Here is a 26,699-nt window from a genome sequence, read left to right as displayed (position 1 = left end):
AAAGACTCTGAATGTGTTCGGTTAGTTACCCTGTGACTCAAATGTTCAGTACAGAGAATATATCGAGATATCATAGCCATTTACCGGTCAGAAAAGATAGCATTTGATTTCATTGAGTACTCTGTCCTAAGTTGAAACACTTGTCAAGCAGTGTTAATAATATACTTTCTTGTAGGTCTTGATTTCCTTCCTGCTCATTTAAATGGAAGGTGGTTTACTAAGATTGGATTAGATGTTTTTAAGTATATTTTCCCTATGTCTCTCCTAGACACATTCTTTCCTCCACCCATCCCTTAGAATCTTGACTGAGTATGGTACATTCCAGTACTTCTCTTCCACCCCATTTATCCTTCCAATCCTACATAAGACAATGACCATCTATGTGGAATAGCCTTCCTGAAGCCATTGACGATGTTGATAATGTCTAATTTGTTGACAAGTGCTTTGTATTTAAATGTTTGCATTGTAATGAGTTTTATTTTTGCAGGTATCCGTTTTCAGGTGAAACGAGTTGAATTGACAGATTCACCACCCCTGTTCTGCGTTTGGGTACTGAAGGACTTTATGGAGAGTAGGAAGGAGGCGGCAGTGCAAAGACAGTTCCTGTTGTCAAACTTAACAGCTTCCTCCCAGTCAATTGCAGAGATCTCTGCACTCAGTCTCGGTGAGGTGAGTAGTCAAAGAAGCATTTGTTTACTGCACATCTCCTTCAAGGATCTATGGGTTACCACCCTTTGATTAGGCTTTGCCCAGTAAATCACATAATGTCCATCAGGAATCAAAGTGGAAATATTTTTGTAAAATAAACTATGCATCTCCCCGAGTTCCTTGCTTTTGCAGAGCCTTCTGTATTTATTGTATCTTGCTTTCAGGGAGAGGTCAGAGTAAAACCTTTAAAACTTAAAAATGTTGTGTCTGTCACGTCCTGCACCTTCCTTGTCGTTCCTCAGTGGGCAGTTTCATTCCAGCATCCCATACGTCATTTTGCAACATTGTTTTTATTTCAAGCAGTTCCTCTTGACTCAGTAAAGGTAAGAATACGGTGAGGCTTTTCACCATATTGAAGGTGACAACCATCCACTGCTACAAGCAGCCACTATCAAAGGTCAGATTGCTGGTTTTCTTCACTAACCAGGACCCTAGGGTCTCTGTCCATGACAGAAAGTTGGCTTCACTGATGCTCAGGGTAGACGTGGACAAACAATTAAGCCGTACCTCAAGGCATACGGTGAAGAGTGAGTCAAGTTACAGTTCAACACGCTGGTCACAGTTGCAATGAAGGTATGAATGTCCAACTAGAGTTTTGACCTGGTGGTTGGGCAACAGCCCACTGCCCGTCAGGGTCTGTGTATTCCACAAAAAAATCCAAATGCTTCCAATCAGACTAGTCAGAGATTCCCTTTTGAAGGTCATTTCCTCAAACGGCACTTTTTGCCTTCTTCTAAGAATACACTAGAGTGGCCACTGCTTACATGCAGATAGTCCGATACAATCTTCATTGGCCTACTGTTGCAGAAATTCTGCAATTATTGTATGCGGCCATGAAACAAAAAGAACAGAGGGGGTTCTGCCCTTGTCCTGCTGGCAGTTACCAATCTTCATCGTGCAACCACCAGTCTCACAAACAAAGGTTTGTAATCAAATAGGGGCAAGCCATGCAACTGGTGGAATTTTAGTGATTGCAAATGATTTACTGTGTGCACTCATTCTAATGTTCTTAATCCATATTGCAAAATTTATGCATACAATTATGAACTTTTTAAACTTGCCACTAGGTTGGCCCAGTGAACTGAATGTTTGCTGCTGACACATGGTGATGTGGGGGGCATAATCTGGCAAACCTAGCCCTCTTTCCTTCCGAAGTTGGTGAACTGAATCCCATAAATTGGGTAAAAATAACATATGTTATTTAAAGCACTTGAAATTGCAGAACAATAGTATGAAGAGCTGTATTAAAAAAACAAATTAATCTCGACCAGGGCACTTGTCTGTCCCAAGCCATTACTTATTTTACACAAAGAGGCCAGTAGGCATTTGCCTGGAGTGTAACTATGCAGCCTAAAACTATAAAATGCTGCAAATGCCTGGGCATATGGCGATGAGGTGATAACCTCTTGATATTACATAGTGTGGTGATCAACAGATGTCTCACTTTCCAACACACACCAAAGGGTGCCCTAAAGGAGGACCAATTTGCATTTTAGGAATTCTTTCACAATGATTGGGCCCAGAAATTGTTGCCAAAAAACAAAAATACAGGATAACTCACAGGGACACGGGATGGCACAGGTGTACAGAGTATCATGGCTTCCTCCTTACAAATACTTTCTCTGCTTTTTCATAGATGGATCCTTAAGGCATTTTGATCTCTGCTTCTGATTCTTAGGATCAGTTCTTTGTGGAGATATTGAAAGGTGTTACTAACTCTTGTTTTCCCCTGAACTCATTTTAGTCTTAAAGCTAAAGAATCTTCTAGGCAAATCCTAGTTCTGAAACGTTTTTTAACGTTTCTGCAAACCAGTGATTTTGGTCTTACACATTTTATTTGTTTAAGCACAAAATGCTAATCTCTTGATTTGTAGCTTTCTTTTTATTCAGGTATGTCTCAGAGTATAAAAAGAAGATATTGAGGTTTATACTGAACTAAAACACGAAAAAACACAATAACTTGGTAGTGTAGATTAGCGGTCAAGCTCCGTCTGAAACATATAGTTTGAAAAAGAAAGCTGCTCCAGCTATAGTTCCAAAGGTATACAAATAAGATAAAATATGCAAGCATCTCCACAAGTGCTCCACAAAAGTTACCGTCAAAGACCATTGGGGTATGGACCACCCAGATCACTTTATACAATCAGCCCCTCCCTACTCAACCAGAAAGCACTATCATCCCTGCTAGTGTAGCCTAGGTGACACAGACATCCTAGCTGGAGGGAATAAAACGAAGAAGACAGGGACAGGTTCAAAGGTGGGAGAAGGCAAACAAAACGGATAACCAAGTATGGGGTAAATTGAGGACAGATCAAGGAGTGTGGGAGAGTCCAGAGAGGCAGCCATGGTCAAATTAAGAAAAAGAATTGGCCAGGAACGAGTTGGGATCAACGGATAAAATAAAATGAACAGAAGAAATCCGGGGTGGGGGTAGATATAAGTACCAGGAGGGAGTGCTTTAGAATTTACACCTGCAGATAAAACTGCTAAATCCTCCTCCTAAATAAACCACATCAATCCTGCCCCAGCCACTTCAGTAGAAGTCTGCCACCTAAAAGGAAGTGAGCAAAAAGAACCTCCAAATTTATCAACAACATCTGGAGTAGTCTTTCCTCTTGAACTACTAGTCGTGCACTCCACTCCGATAGTCCACCTGGGTTCCACTGTTCATGAGCCAGTTGCTCCAGCAATACCAATGCAGACCTCATTTGCATATGGAAGACGTTGAACCCAACCTCTTCGAAATTTTACCAGACCACCATTCCAAATGGAATCTCCTGTGAGTAACACCTCCTCTTTGGTTTTAACCAAGTTGATCTTGCTCACATGCACAGATGTACGTTCTTCATGATGCCACATGCAGAAACCAGAAAACTCCTAAGGGTCTGCCACATGCACACTCTCCATGTTCATGGCACTTTTGAAATCTAAGGCTAGGAATCACATGCAGGCCTCGGGTGAAGGCCCACAGAAAGGAGGATGAAGAAGACCAGGCAGGGAGAGTTTCTGCTTCAGTGTTTATTCATCATCGTCTCCACATCTGTGGGAGACTAGTGATGTCCTAAACGAGTCCCCATTCGAATCCTTCATAGTCTTGTGTTGTCACGGGCAAGACCCAAAGCTCCATCACCTACCCAATTGGCCACAGCATTATGGACCAATGAGGGCTGAGGGTAGACTTCGAATTTTGCTCTGGTCTTGGAGCTCTGCTCAGGGTGGCCCCAAGAGCACCTCCAGTGCAGCAGCAATGGACAACGAGGCTCCAACATCTGACAGGGCTCTGATCTAAACCCTAGGTGGGTGTGAGAGGCATTACAGCAGGTCACTCACCAATAGTTTTAAAGAGCTGTTGCCATCTCTGATTGTACTTGGCCATGAGGCCACTTGAGTGTATCTGGCATCCTGACGCTTGATTTTTAGCCCTGGCATCACACTAAATTAGAATGTACACAGAGGTCCAGGCCTGTCTCTGGTTACTTGTAGGTTCTGGACCTGTCCTGTGAACAGGAAGGACACACCAATCATTCTCTCAGCTTTATGACAGCGTACTAATGTCTCTGTCAATGGGGTTAGTACATAGAACGGTGCTGGCAGAATGCAATGGTTCGTATATTGATAGTGTGACTAGGCCTCTTCATCTAAGTCACTGGGTAAAGGCTTGCTCATATGAAGGTCTGCTTTTAAGTGCTAACACAGTCCTTTGCACCAATATCACAGTACATGTTAGGCATGTTGTGTATATCCTCTGTGGTACAGGCATGGTGTAAGTGAGCCAGAGTAATGGAGGGTGGTAGGATACATTTTGGATACCCTTTGTTTTGCACAAGAAGGAGATATGGATTTTGCGTTTAGATAGTAGAAGTGTATTGCTCACACCCTGAAGCTCGAGAGAATGGGCGTGGCCACTGAAATGAAGGTCAACGAGACGAAGGTTTGTTAATTAATCTGAGGCCTTAGCAAGGAGCTGGCGATTAGTTTCCTGAACACTACTATCTGGTCGGTGATAGTGCTGAGGGGTGGGACTCCAGATTCTGTTATGAAAGGTGAGGGAGCTTTTAAGAAAAACTTGCTCTTTTTTCTTTGCCTAATTATTCCTTCAGTTGTGGTGATGACAGCCAGATGCAGAAACCTCACACTTCTTAGTGCCTCTGTTAAGGGTGCTCCAGCCTGAAGGCTACACTTGAAACGAGAACCACACTAAACCGGGTCTACAATTTCAGACAGTGGCTACCCGTGCCTTGTCTACTTTTGCTGTATAGAAGTGGGAACCCAATACCCTGCTTGTTGTATCAGTTACATGTCTTCTATGGCAGAGGAAAATAGTGGTCTGCAGAGTACTTAGCGGACCGTTGCACAACCATGGCTGGTGTCTGCCTGACAGGTAAGGTGACATCACATGAAGTCTGAATCTCTTGCTGGAGAAGCTGTGGATCTATACTGAAGCACCTAAAAGCCTGCCTGCGGAGCGGAGGAAGAGGGGCATACCTGCCCTAAAAGAGGAGAAAATATGCAGTAAGGTGGAGGTGCAGTGCATCGCCGAAGACTGTTGGATCACAAAAGTAAAAAACATTGCTGTATAGCAATCCTGGAGAACCAATTGCACCGATGGTGCTTCAGGAAGGAACCGCGTCTCCATCATTGCACAGATATAGGCTGGTGATTGTCTGAAACTGCTGAAATTGTACCCCTACTGGAGCTGGGCTTGCATCTACCTAGAGACCTGCCTGTGCCCTGTTGCAACTGTGAAGCTGTACTCGACCCATGCAGTGCTGCGTCTCCCTAGAGATTGACTTGTTCGAGGCTGCAACTGCTGAAGTTGGTTACAACCAGTGTAGAGCCGTATCTGCCCAGTGATCATCCTGTGCGGGGCTGCAACTCTCAGTTGTGACCGGGTTTTGCAGGGCAACTACTAGCGATTTCATGATGAGCCTATATGCACCTGTAACACCCGAGTGTCACAAGGCCCATTAGGGGGCTATGTCGGCGGACTACCCAGCTTCAGCGTGGGCTCGTTGCCAAGACCCAGAGGCTGCAAACACTCCACATTGGTCCTGTCAGAACTGGACCAAATATTGATTGATGCCTCCCTTCTGCTGTGCACCTGAAGAAGTGGTGCATGCGCTGCTCAATACTGGCCATCACCAAGGCAGAAGAGGCTAAAGAAGCCCAACGCATCACCACTCATCTGAGTGCATGGTTGCGCCCAAGATACAGGGCGGTGTACACCAGCCTTGGAGAAACTGGTTAGCACTTCTGACCATCACAAGTGTAGTACTTTCTGTTTAGAACTAAAGTAGAGTACTAAGTCGAAGGGCCAATAGTTCACAACTACTATCTTCATCTTAACTCCTTCGTTTTAACAACCAACCTGGACAAAAAAACAATAGGGTAAAGTGCAGTGATGGGAACTTCGTGCCCCAGGGTTCCCTGCCCGTGCGGATGATGCTCCATTTCGCACTCCTTTAAGCACCACGTTACAATGAAAGTCCAAAATACATCTAAGGAGAAATACCACAGTTAAATCATATAAGTTATAAGTATAACCTCCTCATCAGATTCTGAATTCACTTGGCACTTCCAGCGGGCACACCCAGTAACGCAGATTACAACTCCCAGCGCCAACTACAGTTTCCGGCATGCTCAGCTCGCGCTTGACGCGCTACGCAGGATAGACTCGTTGAAACAGCAACAGGCCGACAAGTGGGTTGGTCTCTCTCCCTTCTTTTCGCGCCTAAATGGACCTTTAAATAAGCTTCTCTTTGGCCCCTCAGTTGCGAGAAGCCTTGGGATCCACACCGATCAGGTTAATCCGGCGGGGCAGGGCCTTTGGCGTTGTAAGTAGATTTACCAAATACCCCCGACTGCAGGTACGTGCCAGCGATGCTCAGAACTGAGGCAAATGTTACATGACAGTAATCTTGTTGGGGGCTCTATCACCCTTTCCTTTTTGTTTATTTGTGTCTCCTGTATATCTGGTTCCTCAAATTGTTGGATTATATTTTATTACTATGCGACACAGTGTTTGACTATAAGGCTACCCCGTTTACGTGAGGTCTCATGCGAGACACTTCTCCTCTCAAACTGGGGTAAGGATTGCAGGTGTATGCATTTGAGTGTGTGTATATATATATATAAAAAAACACAGCTAACGATAGTGGCGCTTTGCTATTTGGAGTGCGAGACACAGTGTGTTGCACAATGATTGTATGTTCACAATAAGGTGGATATGGACAGAATGCGACAGATGTCGCCACTTCACTAGTTGTAGCCACCTAGCTGAATGTGGTAAAACTAAAATATTAACATCCTACACACACCAAATAGGTAGGTTGGACGAGGTGTGGTCTTGACTTGCCTGTTAGAATTTCACAGGTATGTCCACAGGCACATCTCACATGGGAAGCAGAAATATTGGTGTTGTCAATGATACACTATGTATGGTTTCATTTTTCTCTTACAGATGGAGTAATAGACGTGCTAAATTATCCATGTCCAGAAAAGGAGCAGCTACCTGCCCTTTGTAAAAATAACAGTATAGGGAAAGTCCCAGTACGTGTTCTAGTTCCAGGGAGGTTTTACCTAAGCCCTGAACAAAGTCCAGCACCCTCCACGGGCATTAGCGGACTGAAACATGTTGGCACCAGGGTCTTAGGACCATAATACTCTGATTGACCCTGTCTTTTTTATTTTTGAACATCCCTGACAGATCCAAGAATAAAGGGAAACTGGGATCGGTCTGTGGGCTTTTAATCTTTAAACTCCCTCTGGCCAATCTATCACTAAGAGCTCCCTGAAATATGGTCGAGCCCACCCTGACTTTTAGGCATCAGGGTGACCCAATGATGAAGCATTACACCACTAGGGTGTGTGAGGGTAAATAAAACAAAAGGATTGACCTCCTTCCCCAATTCCTAGTGGGTTACCACCAGTAGCTTCACATAGGGACTTCCCAATATTAATGTATCAGGGTCTACCTGCAGCACATCTTGTACACGATTTGCATACCAGAGGAGTACTTCTTGTGGTTTAGTGTCAATACCAGGGAGGGCGTACTCCCTCTTGTGAGTTCCTCTCGGCCCTCATGGTATAGAGGAAGGTCCTTTCTCTATATACCATTTGTGAATCACGAAACTGAGAATCACAAGCCAGCAGGTAAGGACTGAAAAACTGAGCACACATACTGTTTTTGGGGGTGATTTAATCCGCACCTGTGCCCGATTCATGCCAGTCTATTTCCCCATAGGAAACAGAAATGGAAGCCAACAAGGACGGCAGATAGAGCGCCCAGGTAAAGTGTACAGTGAGTGAGCGGGGTTGGCACTGAACAAACTAAAGAGCACCCAGTATCACTATCTAGAGTTTTGCTGCTAGTAGTGTGTAGTATTAAGTCCTAGTGTGCAACAGAGTGCTTACTTTGTTGTAAAGAGAAGCACTGAGCTGGATATTCAAATCATTGAGTTGGTTGATTGATTGATTGTTGGGCTCTAAGCTCCAGCACCCCCGCGCTACCTTCCTGAGAATCTTATGTCTGCTCTTCCTCGCTACCCTGAGAATCAACTGCAGAAAGGGTTTAACTTTGACCTGTTTGTACAGCCATAATAGGAAGGACCCTAGGACATAAGAAGCAAACAATCTAAAACCCCTTGGTTAACGCTCAGTAGCCCCTGCTTGCCCATTGCCCCTCCCCAGTGTGGTTTGACACTAGCACAAGGTGTAATGCAATACATTAAGTTGTCACTTTCCCTTGTTTTCTTTTTCAATAACCTCTTTCGTTCGATTTCAAGTTATTGGTAAAATAGAACAAATACATATATACTGTATTATGCCAAGTAAACTTGGAGGAGTTAAACTGTTAACACCAGAGACTGTCAGAGTATACACAAATCCAAATACATTGTATGGCAATGCATGCATTTGCATAACTTATGATTAGAGATCATGGTATTTGAAAGATTACTGGGCTTATTTAGAGTTTGGTAGGCTAGAGTACTCAATCACAAATGTGACAGATTTCCAGTCTGCCATATTACAACTCCATTTTAGTAATTTCCACTTGTAATAAGGCGATTTGGGACAGTGCCATGTTTGTGACAGAGTCCATGTTTACAAACTCTAAAAAAGGTCCTTAATTCTGTGTCTCTGGGGGGTTTTCTTTACCAGATAATCAATAATTTACATTGGGAGCTTCAAAAACAGCTATTTAGTTTGTTGAATAGATTGCTTTGTGTGTTCTACTGCCAAAGTATGCCACATTTTGCTGATACAGATCTGCAAGGTCAAAAGTGTTTTTTTCTATAATGTTGATGTAACAAGTTTGGTAATTTTTAAAATGTATGTAATCAATTTACCTTACACAGTTCTTACTACAAACACCTAGCCACATGAGTAGGGGATCCATTTGTAGGTAGGTTCCTACACTGCAAGCGATTAATTTAAGTCGAAATGGCCTTATGATGAAGCAGAACAACCGGATGTAAAATTGTCTCTTTATCCACCTCATACCTACAGTCTCTCCTCAGAGTGTGTTTGTGTGAATTTAGACTATCTATGTAAGACCTTCTAATAACCTTTTCTTCTGATCCTCAAATGTTCTAAACAACAGTTGGTGGGACACTGAAATTAAATTATTCAGAACTTGAAGCATTATACTTTTGAATCCTGCTAGACTGTACCTCTCAATGCATGGCCCTATATCTTAATTTGCAATAAGATAACCATCACCCAGGGTGACAAAAACGTACTGATTGCCCTCATTTATGACTAACCAACCCTAAAATATGTTTGGAGCTGGAGGACAAGAGTAAGGTATGAGGGAAGTAGGTAGAGCAATTGCTAGCTTGTATTTGGCTAAGCAAGAGAAACAAACCTGCACTACATTTCAAGAATGGAATTGTGATGCTAGCATTGAAAGAACCATGCAAAAGTGCCATCTTCTGTTCTCATTGGCAGGGCATTTAAGGCATACATAACAAGCTCACCTTCTGCAGTAGCTCTTGGCAGACTCGCAGCCAGAACACCATCCAAATGGAGAGCAAGAAGTGAAAAAAAGAAAACAATCATTAGCAAAGCTATTAGATCTTGCCTATGTGAGAGCTATTTGGCTTTGCCAATATCTTTTAGCCATGTTGTACAGCACAGTGGCAACTGTTCAGCATGGCTAAAAGTTAGTGGTGTGGCGTAGAGTGGCATAGAGGAGGGTGAAGTGGAGTAGAGTAGCATGGAATGGGGTAGGGTGAGGTGGCGTAGAGTGCTTAGAGTGGAGTGGTGTAGAGCGGCACTGTATGGAGTGGTGTAGAGAAGAATGGCATGGAATGGCGTAGAGAAGAGTGGCATAGAGTGGAGTAGTGTACGTTATAGTACGTAGATTGGAGTGGCGCAAGTAGTGTGGCATAGAGTGGAATAGCATAGAGTGCAGTTGTGTAGATCAAGGTGGCATAGAGTGCAGTAGAGTAATATAGTTGTGGGTGTAAGTAACTAAAGCATCCATAGAGACTGCAGATAGAGTGAAAACAACATAATTTAATAAGCCTGAGTTGTGTCTCAATATTACTAAAGCATTGATAGCAACGTCTGAAAGAGTGAAAGCAACATAAATAATAAGCCACATGAATAATACCAAAATGTTATTAAAAAAAAAATAGCGCATTGCAAAAAGACGGAGAAGAATAACGATGAGGAAGAACACAGGCACTTGTCCATGCTCCATGGAGGCGCTAACATACGAAAGGAAGGGAAGCCTACAGAAGCTAACCAATTGAATGATTGCAAATGAGTGACAATGAAAAAATAACAATGATATGCTGTGGCTGGTTTGTTTAGCCCACTGATTAGTAAGCAAGATGTCTTGTTGCGCTTTAAAGGCAAGACCTAAAAACAAGGCAGCCGTCTTTTTCCATCCATGCACTCAGGGTCTCGAACACATATCCGTATCCCTGAAGACCCCCCTAATGCTGCCCCAATTTAGGAATGAGTAGAAAATGCACCACTTTACAGAACGCTACATCACAAGGCAGTACTGGTACATACCTGCTCCCAGAATCCAGCTTCCTCTCCTATTGCTTGACTGTATGCTTACCTTTGACCTGTACAGCACTCCACTGCCTTTTGGCAAGGTTCGTCCTATACAAATACCACATATATACATAGGAGACATTTTCAAATGCATGCACGAATTGTAATAGCCTATATTTGTGCATACTATTGCTGAGACTGTCTGATGGGAATATGTCATTAGTTTTAAATGTCTTACAGTCTTGTATACCTTATACAGGTAGGAAGATTTATTGGTTCAAATTCATTGTCTGCAAGTAAACGTAAGAAAAGGCTAATTAAAAACGTTAGTTGATTAAAAAAAATATGAGGGGGGTGTGGCTTATGCGCGCATGGAGTGAGATGTGTGCCATTGAGTCTCCGCTCCGGGCGCCTCCCGTGAAAGCCTTTTCTCCGGTCATCGGGCCCGCTTTGCAGCCTGTGGTGGCCCGGTTATCTACGGGGGAGCTCGTTGGTGCCATCTGATGCTACGGGGACTGCCTGGGGGCTCTGTCTTGACCAAGCTTCTTCTCCTACGACGATCCGCTCCGCCCCGGCTGCCATTTTGGGCGCTTGTCACTGCGGATACTGCTGTGGGACTGCAATACCGCTTTGTGGGAGACCTCTGCTGCGCTGGCTCTGCTTGGCTGTTAACTGACTATCCCTCCTTTGCCTGCCGGAGTGTGTCTGCCTGTGCCTCCCCTATAATCTCACTGGCCCTACACACTTGGGAGCTGCTGGGTCCTGTCTTTGCCCTGGGTGTTAAGGGATACGCTGTCTTTGTGCTACACGGACCTCCGCTGCCTTGCCTCTGTCCCTCCTGGGTCCTATCCTTGGCTGTTGTGCTCTTGTCTTCCTTGCACTGGGTCCCCAACATCATCGCAGACATGCCTCCTAAGCATAGAGGCGCTAAGGAGTCCGACGCTGCAGCCTTCCGTGGGAATCCGGTGACCTCCTTGTGGTCCAAAACACTCCCTCACACGCAGGAAGGTCCTACTATCTCATTGGCGTCCTTTGGGTTGCCCGCCTCTGGGGTGCCCATCACCCAGGCCTATATGTCGTCCTTCCTCCAGGAAATCAAGACTTCAAGGCTGGTTTACAAGATATCCGCAGAGAGGTCACTGAGATTGGCGATAGGGTTGATGGTCTTGAACGAACAATGGACGCCAGTCCGGAAGATATCGACGGACTCTGGAAGAAGGTGTCGGACCTAAGAAAAATATCACCCTTCAGTTGAAACAGGAGGACCAGGAGAACCGCAGTAGATGGAACAACCTCCGCATCCGAGGTGTCCCATTGGGAACAGAGGGGAAAGACATCCTGGCGTACAAGGCAGACCTTCTCCATGCCATCCACGAAGGTGAGGGCACCTCCCTGCCCAAGCTCGATAGAGCCCACCGGGTACCTGGTCCCCGCAATCGCCCTAACTTTGATCCGGACATCATAACGAGGGTCCACTTTTTTGCAGACAAAGTAGCTATCCTCCGCAAGGTACAAGGAGTTCAAGCGATTTCCTACAATGTATTCTATCCAAATGTTTCAAGACCTTGCACCTTCCACGCTCCGACGGAGGAAAGGTTTTAAATCTGTGACGGACAAACTAAGAGATCTTGAGGTTAAATATCAGTGGGGCCATCCTTTTGCTTTGATGTTTACCTGGGAGGGCAGGCAGCGAGTTGTCCGGTCCCTACGGGAGACGCAGCGTCTCCTCCATCTTCCTGTTGACTCTGATAATGATGACCACCCGTCTTCTTGTTCACATCCTATGGGCCCACTCCGGCCGGAGTGGTCCACTGTTCCTCCTCCTCGCTCCAGACGCCTCTCCAGGGATCTTAAATCATCTCTAGCTAAGCAGGAAGCCATCAACCAAGTTCGTTCCTTGAGTGCCTCCCCGTCTCTCACGAGCTAGTTGCCTTCTACATTGCGACATGCCTGGCTATGTTTTCATCTTGCTCCTCGCCCTGGGGGTCTCCCGGTACAGACATGGTGGCTGAACTCAGTTATGCTCTTCTGACATCCATGCACAGGACGCTGCCGGCGGGGACTCTCCACCTAGTGTGTACCCGACACCCCCCCCCCCTCTTCGGAGTCCTATAGTAGAGTGACTTCTCCGCAATGGTCTGCTTGGCCTTTACCCTGGTGCTCTATTTGTTCTCTTTGCCCCAGGCCTCGTTAAACCAGCCTCTACTCCTCTCCTATGCAGTTCGGGGGGGGGGGGGGGCTGTTGATTTCCCAGTCCTGGGGTCTGTCTCCTTTACCTTCTTTGGTATGTCCCTGGCTGGGTTTGGGTCTCGCTACCTCCTGCGAATTGCTGCTGCTGGGGTGCGCTGTCCCCCTTCTCCGACACTATGACCCACACTGTCACATTCCTTTCCCTTATTGTAAAGGGCCTCGACTCTCCTACTAAGCGTCGACAGGTTTGGTGCTATCTATCCCAGCATGATCCTGATGTGGTTTTCCTACTGAGACCCATCTGCTTTCCTCTGACACTCACCTCATGTCCCACCGCAAATACCACACCCAATTTTGGGCGAGTTCCTCATCTAAGACTGGTGGTGTGGCAATCCTTTTTACACCCAGCTGGTGCGCGGCGTCCTCCCAGTACATAGCCGACGAAGACGGGAGGTTTCTCAAGATTGACATGGTTTGGGGTCGGGGCTCCTGCACTTTCGTTAATATATACACCCCCAATCAGAAGCAGGATGTGTACTTGCGTCAGCACCTTGGGACGCTAGTACGCTCTCTCTCTACCCCTATTGTCCTTGGAGGCGGTTTTAATCTGGTTTGGGATCCCGAGCGGGATCGCACTGCGCAGGCGCACCATGTAGCTGGGGCGATGTCGGCCCAATTCAGGAATGCTATTACTGACCTTGGTTTGGTTGATGTCTGGAGATACTTATACCCGGACTCTCGGGACTATTCCTTTTATTCTCACGTCCACCGTTCCTATTCGCGTATTGATTATTTCTTTCTTTCACTTTCTCTGGCTCATGTCCTTTGTACGGCGGACATTTCGGACATTTCTATCTCTGATCATGCGCATGTTTTGCTTGCGTGCTTCAACCTCCCACTGCCCGGGATGACCCCCTTCCACGGTGGCGACTACCCCCTCAAGCCCTCCGAGACCCGGTGGATGTGGCAGACATCCGTAAAGAGATTGAATGCTTCTTTACTGCTAACTCTCTTACTGATACACCCGAGGATGTTCGTTTGGATGTCTTCAAGGCTACTGTTTGGGGATTTATCACCTCCATCTCTATTACCCTTTCCTGCGATATTAAAGATCTGGAATACAAAGATCATGCCTATCCTTCTCTTGCTAACAAGCGCCGTCTGGCTGTCCTGCGCAGTCAACTGCGCTTACACCACACTAATAAGGCTGAACAGCTGCTTGTCAACCTTAAGCAAAAATTCTACGTAGGTGGCGACAAGGTTGGTGCGTGTTTAGCACGCCGCCTGCGGGCTCAGGTTGCTCGCTCCCACATTGCAAAGCTCAAGTGTCCCGATGGCTCCTGGGCATACCCTAATTGCCTTTTACGCTTCTAATTATGCCCACGATCCTTGCCCCTTGGAGGCGGTCGAGACGTTCCCGGATTCCTGCCCTTGGGACCCTATTGATCCTTACTTTAAGGAGCTACTTGATGAGCCTATTACCCATGGGGAAATTGCTGAGGCACTGAAGCAACTACCGACGGGTAAAACACCGGGTCCTGGCGGTCTACCGATTGCTTTTTACCGGGCCTTCTACCTGCAATTTCGAGACCACCTACTCCATCTCTTTAATAGCTTTACAGACCATATCGGCCTCTCTCCTACGATTAATGAAGCGGAAATCGTGCTGGTCCCTAAGCATGGGTAGGACCCGACCCTGGCGGTTTCTTTCCACCCCATTGCCCTGTTAAATACTGACGCCAAAATATTCACCAAAATCTTAGCGAACCGGTTGGAACCCCATCTTCTGGGGCTTATCGACCATGATCAGGTGGGTTTCGTCTGCCACCGGCAAGGCGCTGCCAATATTCTGCGTATCGCCCACTTGGTGAAAAAGTTGTGTATCGGAGACATCCCTGCCTGTCTGGTTTCCCTTGCCGCCAAGAAGGCGTTTGATCATGTGGACTGGGGCTTCCTTCGGGCAGTCCTTCGGAAGATTGGCTTGGGAACTGGATTTATCTCTAAATTGATGACCCCTATGCGAAACCTACCACTCGTATTCGTTTTAATGGCTCTACTACCATCCCTATTTTTATCCACCGTGGCACTCGTCAGAGGTGCCCGCTTTCTCCCCTACTCTACGCGTTGGTCGTCAAGCCCCTAGCCATCGCTATCCGCCACAATCAGGATATCCAGGGTATCCGTATGGGGGGTTCAGAACATAAGGCCTCTCTCTTTTCCGATGATTTGCTGCTGTCCCTGTCCTCTCCGTCATCTTCTCTTCCTGCAGTGGCTGAACTCTTGAGGTCCTTTGAAGCTGCTTCAGGCTACCGCATTAATCTGGCGAAATCCCACGCTCTCAATCTCACGCTTTGGGCATCGGAGGTGCAGTGCTTGCGGGACCTGCTCCAGGTGCAGTGGACTGACTAGTCGATTCGCTATTTGGGTCTAGACTTAACCCCTACACTCTCTTCTTGGTCCTACTCTAAATGGCCTCGATTTCGCAACTCTGTTCGTGAAGAAATGCGTCGTGGGAAAGTCTCCCCTTGGCATGGCTAGGCTGCCTCCACGCTGTTAAGATGTCCCTTCTTCCTAAAATTCTTTACTTGTTCCAGTCTCTTCCTACTCCTATTCCGCATGTGGATACCCAGGCCCTGCAACGAGATTTTACCAAGTTCATATAGGGGAAATCGCGTCCCCGCTTCTCTCACAAAATACTCATCCTTCCGGATTTCGGGGTGGCCTGGCCTGTCCCAATTTGTTGAAATACTATTGGGCTTGTCACCTCCGTTTTATATCGGAGTGGATTGTTCCTGAAAGTGAAAAACATTGGTTCCACATGGACTGGGCGGTGGCTTGTAGGCCGCTGTGGGACCTCGCCTGGCTTCCGCGTGAGGCACCTCGCCTGGCTTCCGCGTGAGGCACGTCCTCGTAGTGCCTACTTAGTGACACCAATGAGAACGATCTTGGAGATATGGGATAGACTGGCGCTCTCTCGGGGCCTTACGACCTTCCCTTCTCCCAACACCCCGCTCACACGCAACTCTGCATTCCCCCCTGCTTTTCAGCCTCGGGCCTTTGAGGCTTGGACCATAGAGGGTCGACATGTTCTCCAAGATTTCTTTCAGTGTTCTGCCCTCCGCGCCTTTGATCGGTGCAAACAATTTTTCCACCTTACTGACAGTGCGTGCTTGCAGTATTACCAATTGCGTCACTGGCTGTCTTCTCCCGCGTACTCCCGGGAGGTGACTCGTCAACTCACCCCCTTCGAGTCCCTCGTCCGTAGATTTGACAGGTCTAGAGGCCTCATCTCTAAAACCTATTCTGTTCTTCAACACTCTGGGCATCTTCGGCTCCATGGCTCTCAAATTCGCTGGGAATCTGATTTGGCTGCTGACATGTCTCCGGAGGAATGGGACCGTCTGTGGAAGGACATTCCTAAGGTGTACCGTAGCATTCCTCAGCACGGATCTGCCTACAAATTGATGACACAGTGGTATTATACTCCCACTCTTCTCCACCAGATGTTCCCGAGCATCAGACTGATAGAGGGGACTTCCTGCACTTTTGGTGGTCTAGCTCGTAGCTCACTGTCTTCTAGAAGGAGGTCCTCAGCCACATTAAAGAGGTGGTGGGTTTCCCCGATCCCTGCTACCCTGTCCCTGGTGCTCCTGGGCGTTCGGCCCAACATGCTGAAAGCCATGACCTCGGCACACTGGCATCTCATCCTTCACTTACTAGGCGCAGTGCGACAGTCCATTGCCTCTTGCTGGAAGCGGCCCCACCCCGCCTATTGCTGCATGGTTTCTCCGACTGTGGGACGTCCTTTCACTGGAACTGCTTACTGCCCGTCTTACTCATACTGACACACGCTTTGATCGCATCTGGCGTCCACTCATACACCACCTTACTAAAACTGAACATTCCCGCCTGAGGCCTCCTAGATTGCGGACTCTGCAACTGTTTGACGATCCTTTAAAGCCTTTTTCTAGAGGCAAGAGACCAGACTCCCCAGAGTAGTCTGCTGTGCCTGCTGAGCGGGACCCCCCCCGAGTCTTAGGACTGCCTGCATCCACCCTGGATCTTGGCCTTTTTTCCCTCTTCCACATTACCTTGGCGCATCCGCTTTCTTCCCTCATTTTCTTGTCTGTCCTCACCTTCTTCTGATTCCTCTCCCCCCTTCTTTCTCCTTCCTTTTTTTGTCTTCTTCTCTCTTTTTCGTTATATGATGGTTCTTATGTTATTTGCCGCAAAGTGTATTGATGCTATCGCAGTGCAACCTGTAACTTCCAATTGGGAGGGGGGTCTTGCTCTTCCTCGACTTTGTTAGCTTTGATCAATTGTTTGATTCCCAGGTTGCAGCTGTGGTCCTTCATAATCGGACAGTATCACCTTAGCTGGTTCCTCGCCTCTTGGCCCCCTGCGTGGCCTCTCCGTGAGAGCTGGCAAGAACGTTCTCCTGGACATTCGCTATGCCCTCTTCTCATATGTGTTGAAAATTCCCAAACTCTGAATCTCTTCCTTCTTTTGCCGGGTCTTAAGACTGATGGTTTATTTTGGTGATGCTTATTTGTTACCCACCCCCCCCCCCCCCCACCCTTGCCCTTCACTCTTTGTGGCACGTGTAATTTTTTATTTGTTCATGTTCAATAAACAGATATTACATTAAAAAAAAATGAGTTTAGTTTGCTTTTTTCACCATTTAACTTGTTTGGTAACCTGAACCACAAATATGAGTGAAATCGGCAGCATCGTCAGTATCAAAACAAAAATATGTATGTGTGTGTAGAACAATTATACCTGTTAAACTTAATGATTGACAGCTGTGCAAATATGGATGCCCGATATATGCCAGGCACCATGTTTTGGTTTTCTCTTACCAGAGCAAAACATACTTTACTTTGTTTGGGTGCATCTAGTGATCTGGTAATCCCAGTGTGTAATTTGTTAGTCCTAGAGAGATGAAGGTGCAGCTGCATAATTAGCTCAAAGAATCCAGGAAAGATTTTTGCGGATAGTTATGTAATGAAAATGAAGCATGGTGACTGTAGCATTCTCTTGGCCAGTGGAAGAAAATTCTTTATAGTTTAAGTATCTTACCCTGGTGTAGTCTGCTAAGCACTTTAGGTAGCCAGACTAGATATTATCAAGTACAATCGGTACTTGTGAAGAGTCGACACTTTTTCACATTGCTCACCTCTGTTTTATTTGGTTTTCTTGCTTTTGGGCAACCGGTGTTTAGATACCCGATTGGCCAAAACCCTTACCCATAGGTATTTGTGTTTACAACCACATCTGTCTTACATCTTTACCCCCATAGGAAAAAAGGTTGATTCCTTTCATGAGATGGCCACTTGTTAAGCAAATGGTAGAGAGGTATAGTTGTCCCAGTTGCATGGTGCACACTGATGATTTCATGAGTCCATGTGTTTTCTTTCATCATGGAGCAATGTAGTATATTTGAGGCACAGTGTGCTACAGTGAACTTACATAATTTAGCTGTTGCAATAGCTGTATGTGTTTCATATTTAAAAGTCACTTCCCCATTATCCTGTATCTCAGTCCATTAACCATGTAAAGATCCCAGCTTAGCGTGTGTTAGACCTGGTACCATTGGCGTGAGTCTCCTTTCCATTATTTCTGATTGTCTTCTCCGTTTTTTTATATGTTTGCTGGTTTAGCCGCTTTGGGCACTTTGCCACTGCTATTCAGTGCCACAGCGCATGTTCTCCCTTTGATAAATTGATGCCTGGGTTAGTGACTCCGTGATTGGATTATTTCATTTACTTTCAGACCCTAGTATCATGCACCATGGGTGCCCGGGGCGTGTAAATCAAATGCTTCTGGTGGGCTTGCAGCACCGATTGTGCCACCCACCAAAGCAGCCCGTAAAGTGTAACTCAGGCCTGCCATTGCAGAGCCTGTGCGCAGTTTGGGACTGCCATGTTGACTTGGCGAGTGCACCCGCTCGCCAGTCCTTGAACCTTCCTTTTTCTACCTATCAGTCACCCCTACTGTAGGCCTACAGGCAGGATGGGTGCATTGTACGTAAAAGGTAGGACATGCCCTGATGTGTGTGGCATGACCTGATAGTGAATTACAACCTATTTCGTTTTTCACTTTTGCAAGGCTACCTCTCTTCCTAGGCCAGAATGGGCTGTTTGATTATAACATCTTATAGTCCTAACTGACCCGGGGGACAAGGTAAAGATTCAAGTTTAGTATGCCTGAATGATAAAATGCTTCTTTTAGTGAAGTTGGTTTTAACATTCTGTGTTTGATAATGCCACTTTTAGAAAGTCGGTATTTTCTTACCTAACCATCCAGCCTGCCTCTGCTAGCATGTGTATTGTATGTTTAGGTTTGTGAGTGACAGGGTCTGGGGGCTCCAGGAGACAAGGTGAGTCAGCACTAGGCTGAATAGGCCGATCGACATGAGGAGTGGTGGGAGGAGTAGCACCTGAACCTGAATAGGGCCATGCCTGCCCTCCTCAATGCTGGCTCCACCTCCTGTGGCGCGTCTGAAGACCCTGGCCCACCCCTACAAAAGAAGAAGGTGCGCACTGGCAGGATGCACCAAGAACTGGTTTGGGCCGGTTACAGGATCCTCTGCCTTCAGAGAACAAAGAGAATAGTAGTAGAAATATGGGGACCCAGACCCCAAGACTTAAGATCACTTCTGGGAACAAGACGATCCTTTGCGGAGGAGAAGAACCGAAGGAAGCTGCAGGAGTGTTGTACTGCCCCTCTGCCAGTGTGCTGCTGTTGGTTTGGCCTTTAGTGGTGTCTTTATAGCCGAGGTAAGGAGAAGGAACTTTTACGGATCTTCATCATCTTACAGATTATTTCTCCAAGGGCTTGAATCGAGCTTGCCTCCTGTCTGAAGTCTCAGTGATACAAAAGACTTCACCCCGTCTGTTTGCTTGCTTCTGGAACTTGCTGTTTCAGTCGCTACAGAAGGACTCTGCAACTCTAAAGCCAGCGAACGTCGCCGCCATCTGCATCGAAGTTGTGAGCGCTGCTCCGACTTGTCACGTAGACCGACGCCTGCTGCTGTGCCGTATCGACTCCGAGACCGATATCATCACGGAGTCGATCCTCGACAAAGGTGGCATCCATCGACAGCGTGACATCGTAAGGAACCGTGGTGTCAGTGCCATCGTAACGTCACCTCCTCTCTGGTCAGGAACCGACGCCTCCCCTGCCTGCACAAGTATCCAGGACACCGACGCATCGCCTCCCCCCGAAGCAAATAACCGACGCTGCAACACACCAACGACACCGCATCTCTCCGACGCCGTGAACTGTCTTTGTTCTAGCTTTCCCAGGCACTGTTCTGTGGGGGTCTGTTTTGACTCTGGGACCGATGCTGCGCACCTCGCAGTCGGCGCCGTACCTTGGGAACTCTTTTGCCTCGATGTTGTGATAACTCCCTTTGGGATTATCTGTTGCTAGAGGCTACGTTAACTAAAGAACCTATTTTTGAATTGCTTTTACCATCGTGAAGTATTAACTTAATTATCGTATTGTGGATTTCTGTTGTTTGTGTTCTTGTGTTAAGTGTATATAAAGAAAACTTATTTTTGTACAACCCGGTGTGGTGTCAATCTGTAGTTTGTTCACTGTATTACTGTATTTGTTCACAAATGCTTAACACACTGCCTCTGAGATAAGCCTGCCTGCTCGTGCCAAGCTACCAAGGGGGTGAGCAGGGGTCATCCAGTAGTGTAATCCCCTTTCCCTGACTTAGACGCAAGGGTCTTTATTTGGACAAAGGTGCATGCCATTGCCAACTAGAGAACCCCAGTTCTAACAGTGTGAATGTCAGGGATTTGGTTCCTATAAGCCTAATCCATGCATGGAAAACTATTTATGTATGAACCAGCAATATGTTTCCTGTTTTCCCCCATTTGTTGCTGTGTCAGTGGTTAAGGGGGTCCTAATTAGATTAGCTAGCCCAGATTTGATGAGACCCACTCTTCGTACTTAAAGGGTCATTTTGGTTATCCTAGGAGAGCCATGTCTTGCCGTCTCTTCTGGGCTGGAAATTAGGAGGGGTTATTTTGAATGCTAATCTCTGACATTAAAATTTCCTCTGCTGCTCCTTTGATATGTAGAGTACAGAGATACCCGCTGGCCCCTCTTCCACTCTGCCTGAAATCCAAGTGCTATGATAAATCCCTTTACAGAAACCAGCTATGCGCCTTACCTTGACTTGACTTGAAAAAAGTTTTATATAGCGCTGGCTAGACCCCGAGGTATTGGAGCGCTTTACATGAGAATATCACCTTTGCACCTTATCCCACACAGAGAAAAAACCTAGAGAAGATTTGAAGAATAACAACTTGGAATCGGAGAAGACTGTGTAAGAATTCCTGAAGCTCTGGGAGGAGCCCTGCTGGAAGGCTGCTCGATTGCATTTGCATCTCTCCTCTCATGCTCGATAGGGAATTGATCCTCGTACTGGACACAGAGATATCCAAGGCCTTGAAACTGCTCCGAGAACTGCCCCTTGGTGGATCTGAATTCCAGGGAGAACTCAGTAGATCCTGAGACACAGCAGCTGAGGAGGCAGGAAGAGGAAGTTGTCAATTGAGAAGAATCCAACAGCATTGCCCCATGCATAGTTTTTCCAAATCTGACTCCACCACAATTGAAGTTACATGAGGATTCAGTCACCTGTAAGCCCCATGCCTTTGTCAGGCCATTCCGATCCTCCTCTAGTAGAGATGATCTCTCTTTAGGAAGCCTCTCTAATCGAGCCATTAAACTCTTTTTATCTCTGGCCAGGGCCACTCCACTATGCCATCAGATTTCAACTTCTGCTGCCACGTCTGGCCAGATGCTCTGGTGCTCAATTGAAAACAAAGAAATTCCTATTTAAAGATTTTCATATTGGCTATTCTCTTTTTAATGAATTTTTGATTCCTTTTTGCTAGTGCTCATATTTAACACAATAACATCAATTTTCTGCCAGGCCTTCTCGTAGTAGTCATATACTCTTTATCAGTGAAACTTGACTAAATTTTGAGTTTTGTGGCAGCATGCAAGCATCGCAAGTATCAGTGGCATTCTAATTTAACCCTCACAGCTAACGTGTTGTCACTCTGAAGGCTAATAAGATGCAACAAGATCTTACTTAGTGCTTCCCCCAGTTAGTGGATTTCTTACAGTACTTATTTCATGGATTTTGGGAGGAAGAACATTTGAGGCACCTAACTTCCAGGTAACGGGTTCCCTCAAGGTATCACAAAAGTTTAATACCACAATGAAGGGAGCGCCGTATTCAGTAATCAGTATTTGCAAATGCAAATTTGTTCCCAACTGATTCCATCAAAAAGACAGATTTCCTTGAATCCACAGATCCACAATTTATTGCACGTCACTTTAGGATAGTGTTTCCACAATGATTATGACAGTTCATCAATATTGATTGACAAGCTTGTAGCAGTTCGTCAACAGAAGTTCCTAATAAATTCCGCCAACGCGTTTCGTCCAACGTAGGACGTCATCAGGGCTGAAAAGAAAAACAAAACACCGTTCATATTTCCCATACCACATAATTAAAATCAACTTGATTGATGACACAATTTCCTAAGCATTAAATTCTTCACATTATCATCAACATCCCCAATATATAATTGTTATCAGAATTAACAATGTCCCTCTATAAGGAAGCCTGCCTATATAACAATCTCAACAAAAGTCGAACATATAAAGCAAATTGCAAACAATTCTTAGAAACAACAAACACTGGGAGAAAAACATATTCATCCTATATGTAGAAAAACTGTACCATCCAAAACATAATCTCATGGTTATTAAATCCTAACCGTACATTGACCAGTTCATTCATGTCACCTAATTGCCTTTCCTGACATTGATCATTCACTTATTATTTAGCTCAACCTGAGACATTATTACGTGCCAGAATTCTATCTCTATCATAAAATCCTCTTCACAGTATTAGGACAGAAAAGTAAAACACCTACCTGTAGTTCAGTGTTCTTTCTGTGTCACTTCTACCTATCACGCAAAAGGTTCTGATTTTATTTAGATTTTTCTGAAGATAAAAGGAGATACATAAAATATGATTATTACATCTGCCCTAATCCCCTTATCTCTTGCCAACCGTTCTTAATCTGATAACCTCATTGCCCATTAAACGTACCTTCTAAAATAATGGTTTCCAAGATGTCATGAGCACCGTATTTCATTAGGTCATCCCTGCCTGCTAAATTCCCAATCATCAGTTCTGCACAAAAATAAAATTAAACCTATTACACCAAAGTCCACTAAAGTCTTCATCATACAAAAGTTTCAACATTGAACCCACCCACCATGTTTATTATGAACTCACCTTACATATATCCGCATCCAAATTCAACAACGATTTCCCTGTAAATAGCTATTACAGTGGTCTTGTAAAAGCATTCTGCTTGTTTGCTGTCCAATCCTTACAATTGAAAAAAAATAATCAAACCTATTACTCAAAGGTCCAAAACACAAGCCCAAGATTATATAAAGCCTCCAATCCACGCCAAAACCTGCTCACCTTCAATTAAAGTCCCATTCAGCTAACATGACCCCTTTTCTTTGCTGCCGGCCCTATAAATCCTGCTGTCAGAGCACTTCCTGTGTCCATCTCCTTAAAAGTCTAATCACAACCAATCATGAGCGAGTCCCTTTAGCTCATTCATTAGCATAAAACCAGTACTGTTTCGACTGTGGTCCTCGTCACCTTTCAACCAATGAAAGCCCTTCTTTATGCCATGGGACTAAGCCATGGGAATAAGCCTTTGAATCCCATGGAACCTAATCCCTTTTCTATTCTCATGGTGATCTCTAATATGTTGAAAAATTGGTGACTTGATATCCTGATTAAGTACCGCACGATTATGTTCCTGAATCCATAACTTCAGCATCCTTTTTGTGCTTTTTTTTTTTTTTTTGCAGAGTTTTATATAGCATGAACTTGACCCAAATCCAATCAGGTATCAGAGCGCTTTACATAGCACCAGTTACGTTACATGAGGACACACATTCATTTTTTTGTTGTTGTTGTTTGCTTCCTATATAAACCTTGCCACATTCACACTGAAGAGCATATATTACCCAACTGCTGTTGCAGTTGCTAAATTCATTAATACGAAAGGTCTTCTTCGTATTATATTGAAATTCCTTAATTCGATTCAAACCCAATTCACATATATTACATGAGCCACATACAAAAAATACTTTTGGTGGGTCAGGAAGCCAATTCCCCCCCTGTGGCCTGGTGGGTTCCAGATAATTCCTTGTAATCAGGTCTTTGATTGTGGGGCATCTCTTGTATATAACTCCTGGTTTGTCTCCAATAACATGTACCAAGCCAGGTACCCCTCTAAGCAGGTGCCAATTTTTACTCAAAATTTTGAAAATGTTATTATGATGCGTACTATATGTTGTGATAAATGACACCCTGTCATTAATGTGAGGCTTCGCCTTCTGAGTGAGCGTAGTGTCCCTTTTAACGTTACATCTTGTAATTTATTTATAACATCCATTGTGTCCCTAATATATGGGGGCAAATTCACCACCAAAGGTTTCAAAAATTGATCTACAAATTCAGATAGATGCTCCGTTAGGCTGCCTATACTTGACACTATTGGCCTCCCGGGTGGTGTCTCCATGGACTTATGAACTTTAGGCAAGGTATATATTAACGTAGAGGTAGAATTCAAGACATTAAGCCTGCCTATATAACAAACTCTTTGAATGCCTGGTCAGGGCCACTCCACTATGCCATCAGATTTCAACTTCTGCTGAATCTTCTGGCCAGATGCTCTGGTGCTCAATTGGAAACACATAAATTCTTATTTAAGTATTTGCACTGGGTGTGGCTGCTCAACTTTCCCTAATTTTGGCTATTCTATTATAATGAATTTTTGATTCCTTTTTGCTAGTGCTCATATTTAACACAATAACATCCATTTTCTGCCAGGCCTTCTCATAGTAGTCATATACCCTTTATCTGTGAGACTTGACAACATTTTTGAGTCCTTGTGGCAGCATGCAAGCATCGCAAGTATCAGTGGCATACTAGTTTAACCCTCACAGCTAACGTGTTGTCACTCTGAAGGCTAATAAGATGCAACAAGATCTTACTTAGTGCTTCCCCCAGTTAGTGGATTTCTTACAGTATTTATTTTATGGATTTTGGAAGGAAGAACATTTGAGGCACTTGACTTTCAGGTAAAGGGTTCCCTCAAGATATCACTAAAGTTTAGCAGAGCGTTCCTTGTTAGACTCAAGCAAGCTTTATAGATGTGGCCTTCTGGCTAGAGTGGTGACCTCGGAGCTGGGAATCCGGGTTCGAGTCTCAGCAGGGACGCTCAACATCCTGTGAGTCTGGGCAAATCATTTATTTGCCCAGTGCCCAGTGCCTAATGAATGTGTCCGTCTGTAATGCAACTAGTGCTCACGGCAAGCGCTCTGATACCTTCAGGTCTAGTTTTTTGCACAAAAATTATGTAGCACAAATATTGTCTTTAAACACTACAAAGCGGACCCCCCCCCCCTTTGCTCCCTGCCCAGACACTTTTAATAAAGCATCCTAAAGTGTTAGTTTGTTTCCTCCAGCCCATGTCCAAAGGTAACATTTTTCTAAGTTTGTGTCGAGGGATTAGAGCACTTCGTACTTCAAATGAGTTGAGCAATTGGGGGAGCCCTTTGGAACTTTTGCTGTCACGTACATTCACTTTACAGAGAATTATAGAGACTCTGATGAATTTTGAGACTTCATCATATATACACAAAATAGGTACTTAAATAAATTATGGTTGGTGTGATAAATCCTTAGAAACACTGTGTTTTTTCCAGGTATAGGTTTTTAGCCAATAGGGGAATTTCCACTGAAAGTGGCAGGTTCTTAGTCTCTCTAAAACAAAAAATTGAAGCAGATCATTCAAGGGTTTCAAAACCTTTGAGGGTGTTTGTACAAAAGTCCATTGTTAATTTTTGCTCTCTGCTACTTTTAAATATGGCACAAAAACAAAGCTTATGCATCCTTTCTGTATATCAATGTAAACACATTCAGTAGTTAAAAAAATAAATTATTAAGTTTTAATTTTAGTACAAAGGACAACAATTACCCCATTCTTTAGTCAATTAATAAAATTTACTTTTTAATGCATTGGCCTGACTCAGCTGATGGGGGTGAAAAACTGTGACAGAACACATCTGTTCCCAAAGTCAGGGCCAATACTAGAACAGGCATCAACAAAAATAACCCATGTGATATGTCTTACATGTCTTCACTTGCATCGTCACCACCCTTTGCCTTGGCAATCTATCCCCTGCAATCTCTGTTAACAGGGTTACTTTGACCCAACCACCATTTCGATAAAAAGGACTGATCCTATTCTTGGAAACCGAACAAATACCGTTTATTGTTATGAACAACTCTCTGTATTGGGAAACAAGGTCCCACTTGTGCAACCGACTCCACAAATACTTTCCTTGATGGTTTGACCTTATTTCTCTGTTTCTCAGTGGCACTACAATCCTGGAATCCCCAAATAAGACTCTACCCCTTGCTTTTGCCTTGTGCTAGAAAAAATCCCAGGCTAACTAGCTGTCTGACAGTACAAGGATTGTGGGACTATCTTCCACCGTCTAAGAACAACCTGTGCTAGACATGAGCTAGTGACTTGCCACTATATGCAAGTAGAAGTCGTCCACAGTCAGTCAATACTATTTCTCCAGCTAGCTCGCCATGAAGGTTTATGAGGTTGCCACCCTCAACCCTGGACTAGGAATTAAGTGACCTG

The 26,699-nt window shown here is 45.0% G+C and overlaps 1 protein-coding gene across 2 annotated transcripts in view; it reads left to right on the top strand.

The window, feature by feature from the left end:
• The window catches only part of PASK (PAS domain containing serine/threonine kinase), a 1,318,755-nt gene that overhangs the window by 687,146 nt on the left and 604,910 nt on the right, over positions 1-26,699 (top strand). For both annotated transcript variants that reach the window (XM_085634144.1, XM_085634145.1), the window contains exon 11: positions 488-669. In XM_085634144.1, the coding sequence (XP_085490270.1) occupies positions 488-669 (182 nt within the window). The remainder of the gene's footprint in view (positions 1-487; positions 670-26,699) is intronic.

This window comes from Triturus cristatus, chromosome 11 (genome assembly GCF_964204655.1).
Source record: "Triturus cristatus chromosome 11, aTriCri1.1, whole genome shotgun sequence".
NCBI classification, from domain to species: Eukaryota; Metazoa; Chordata; class Amphibia; order Caudata; family Salamandridae; genus Triturus; species Triturus cristatus.
This window is presented reverse-complemented; position numbering and strand designations above follow the sequence as displayed.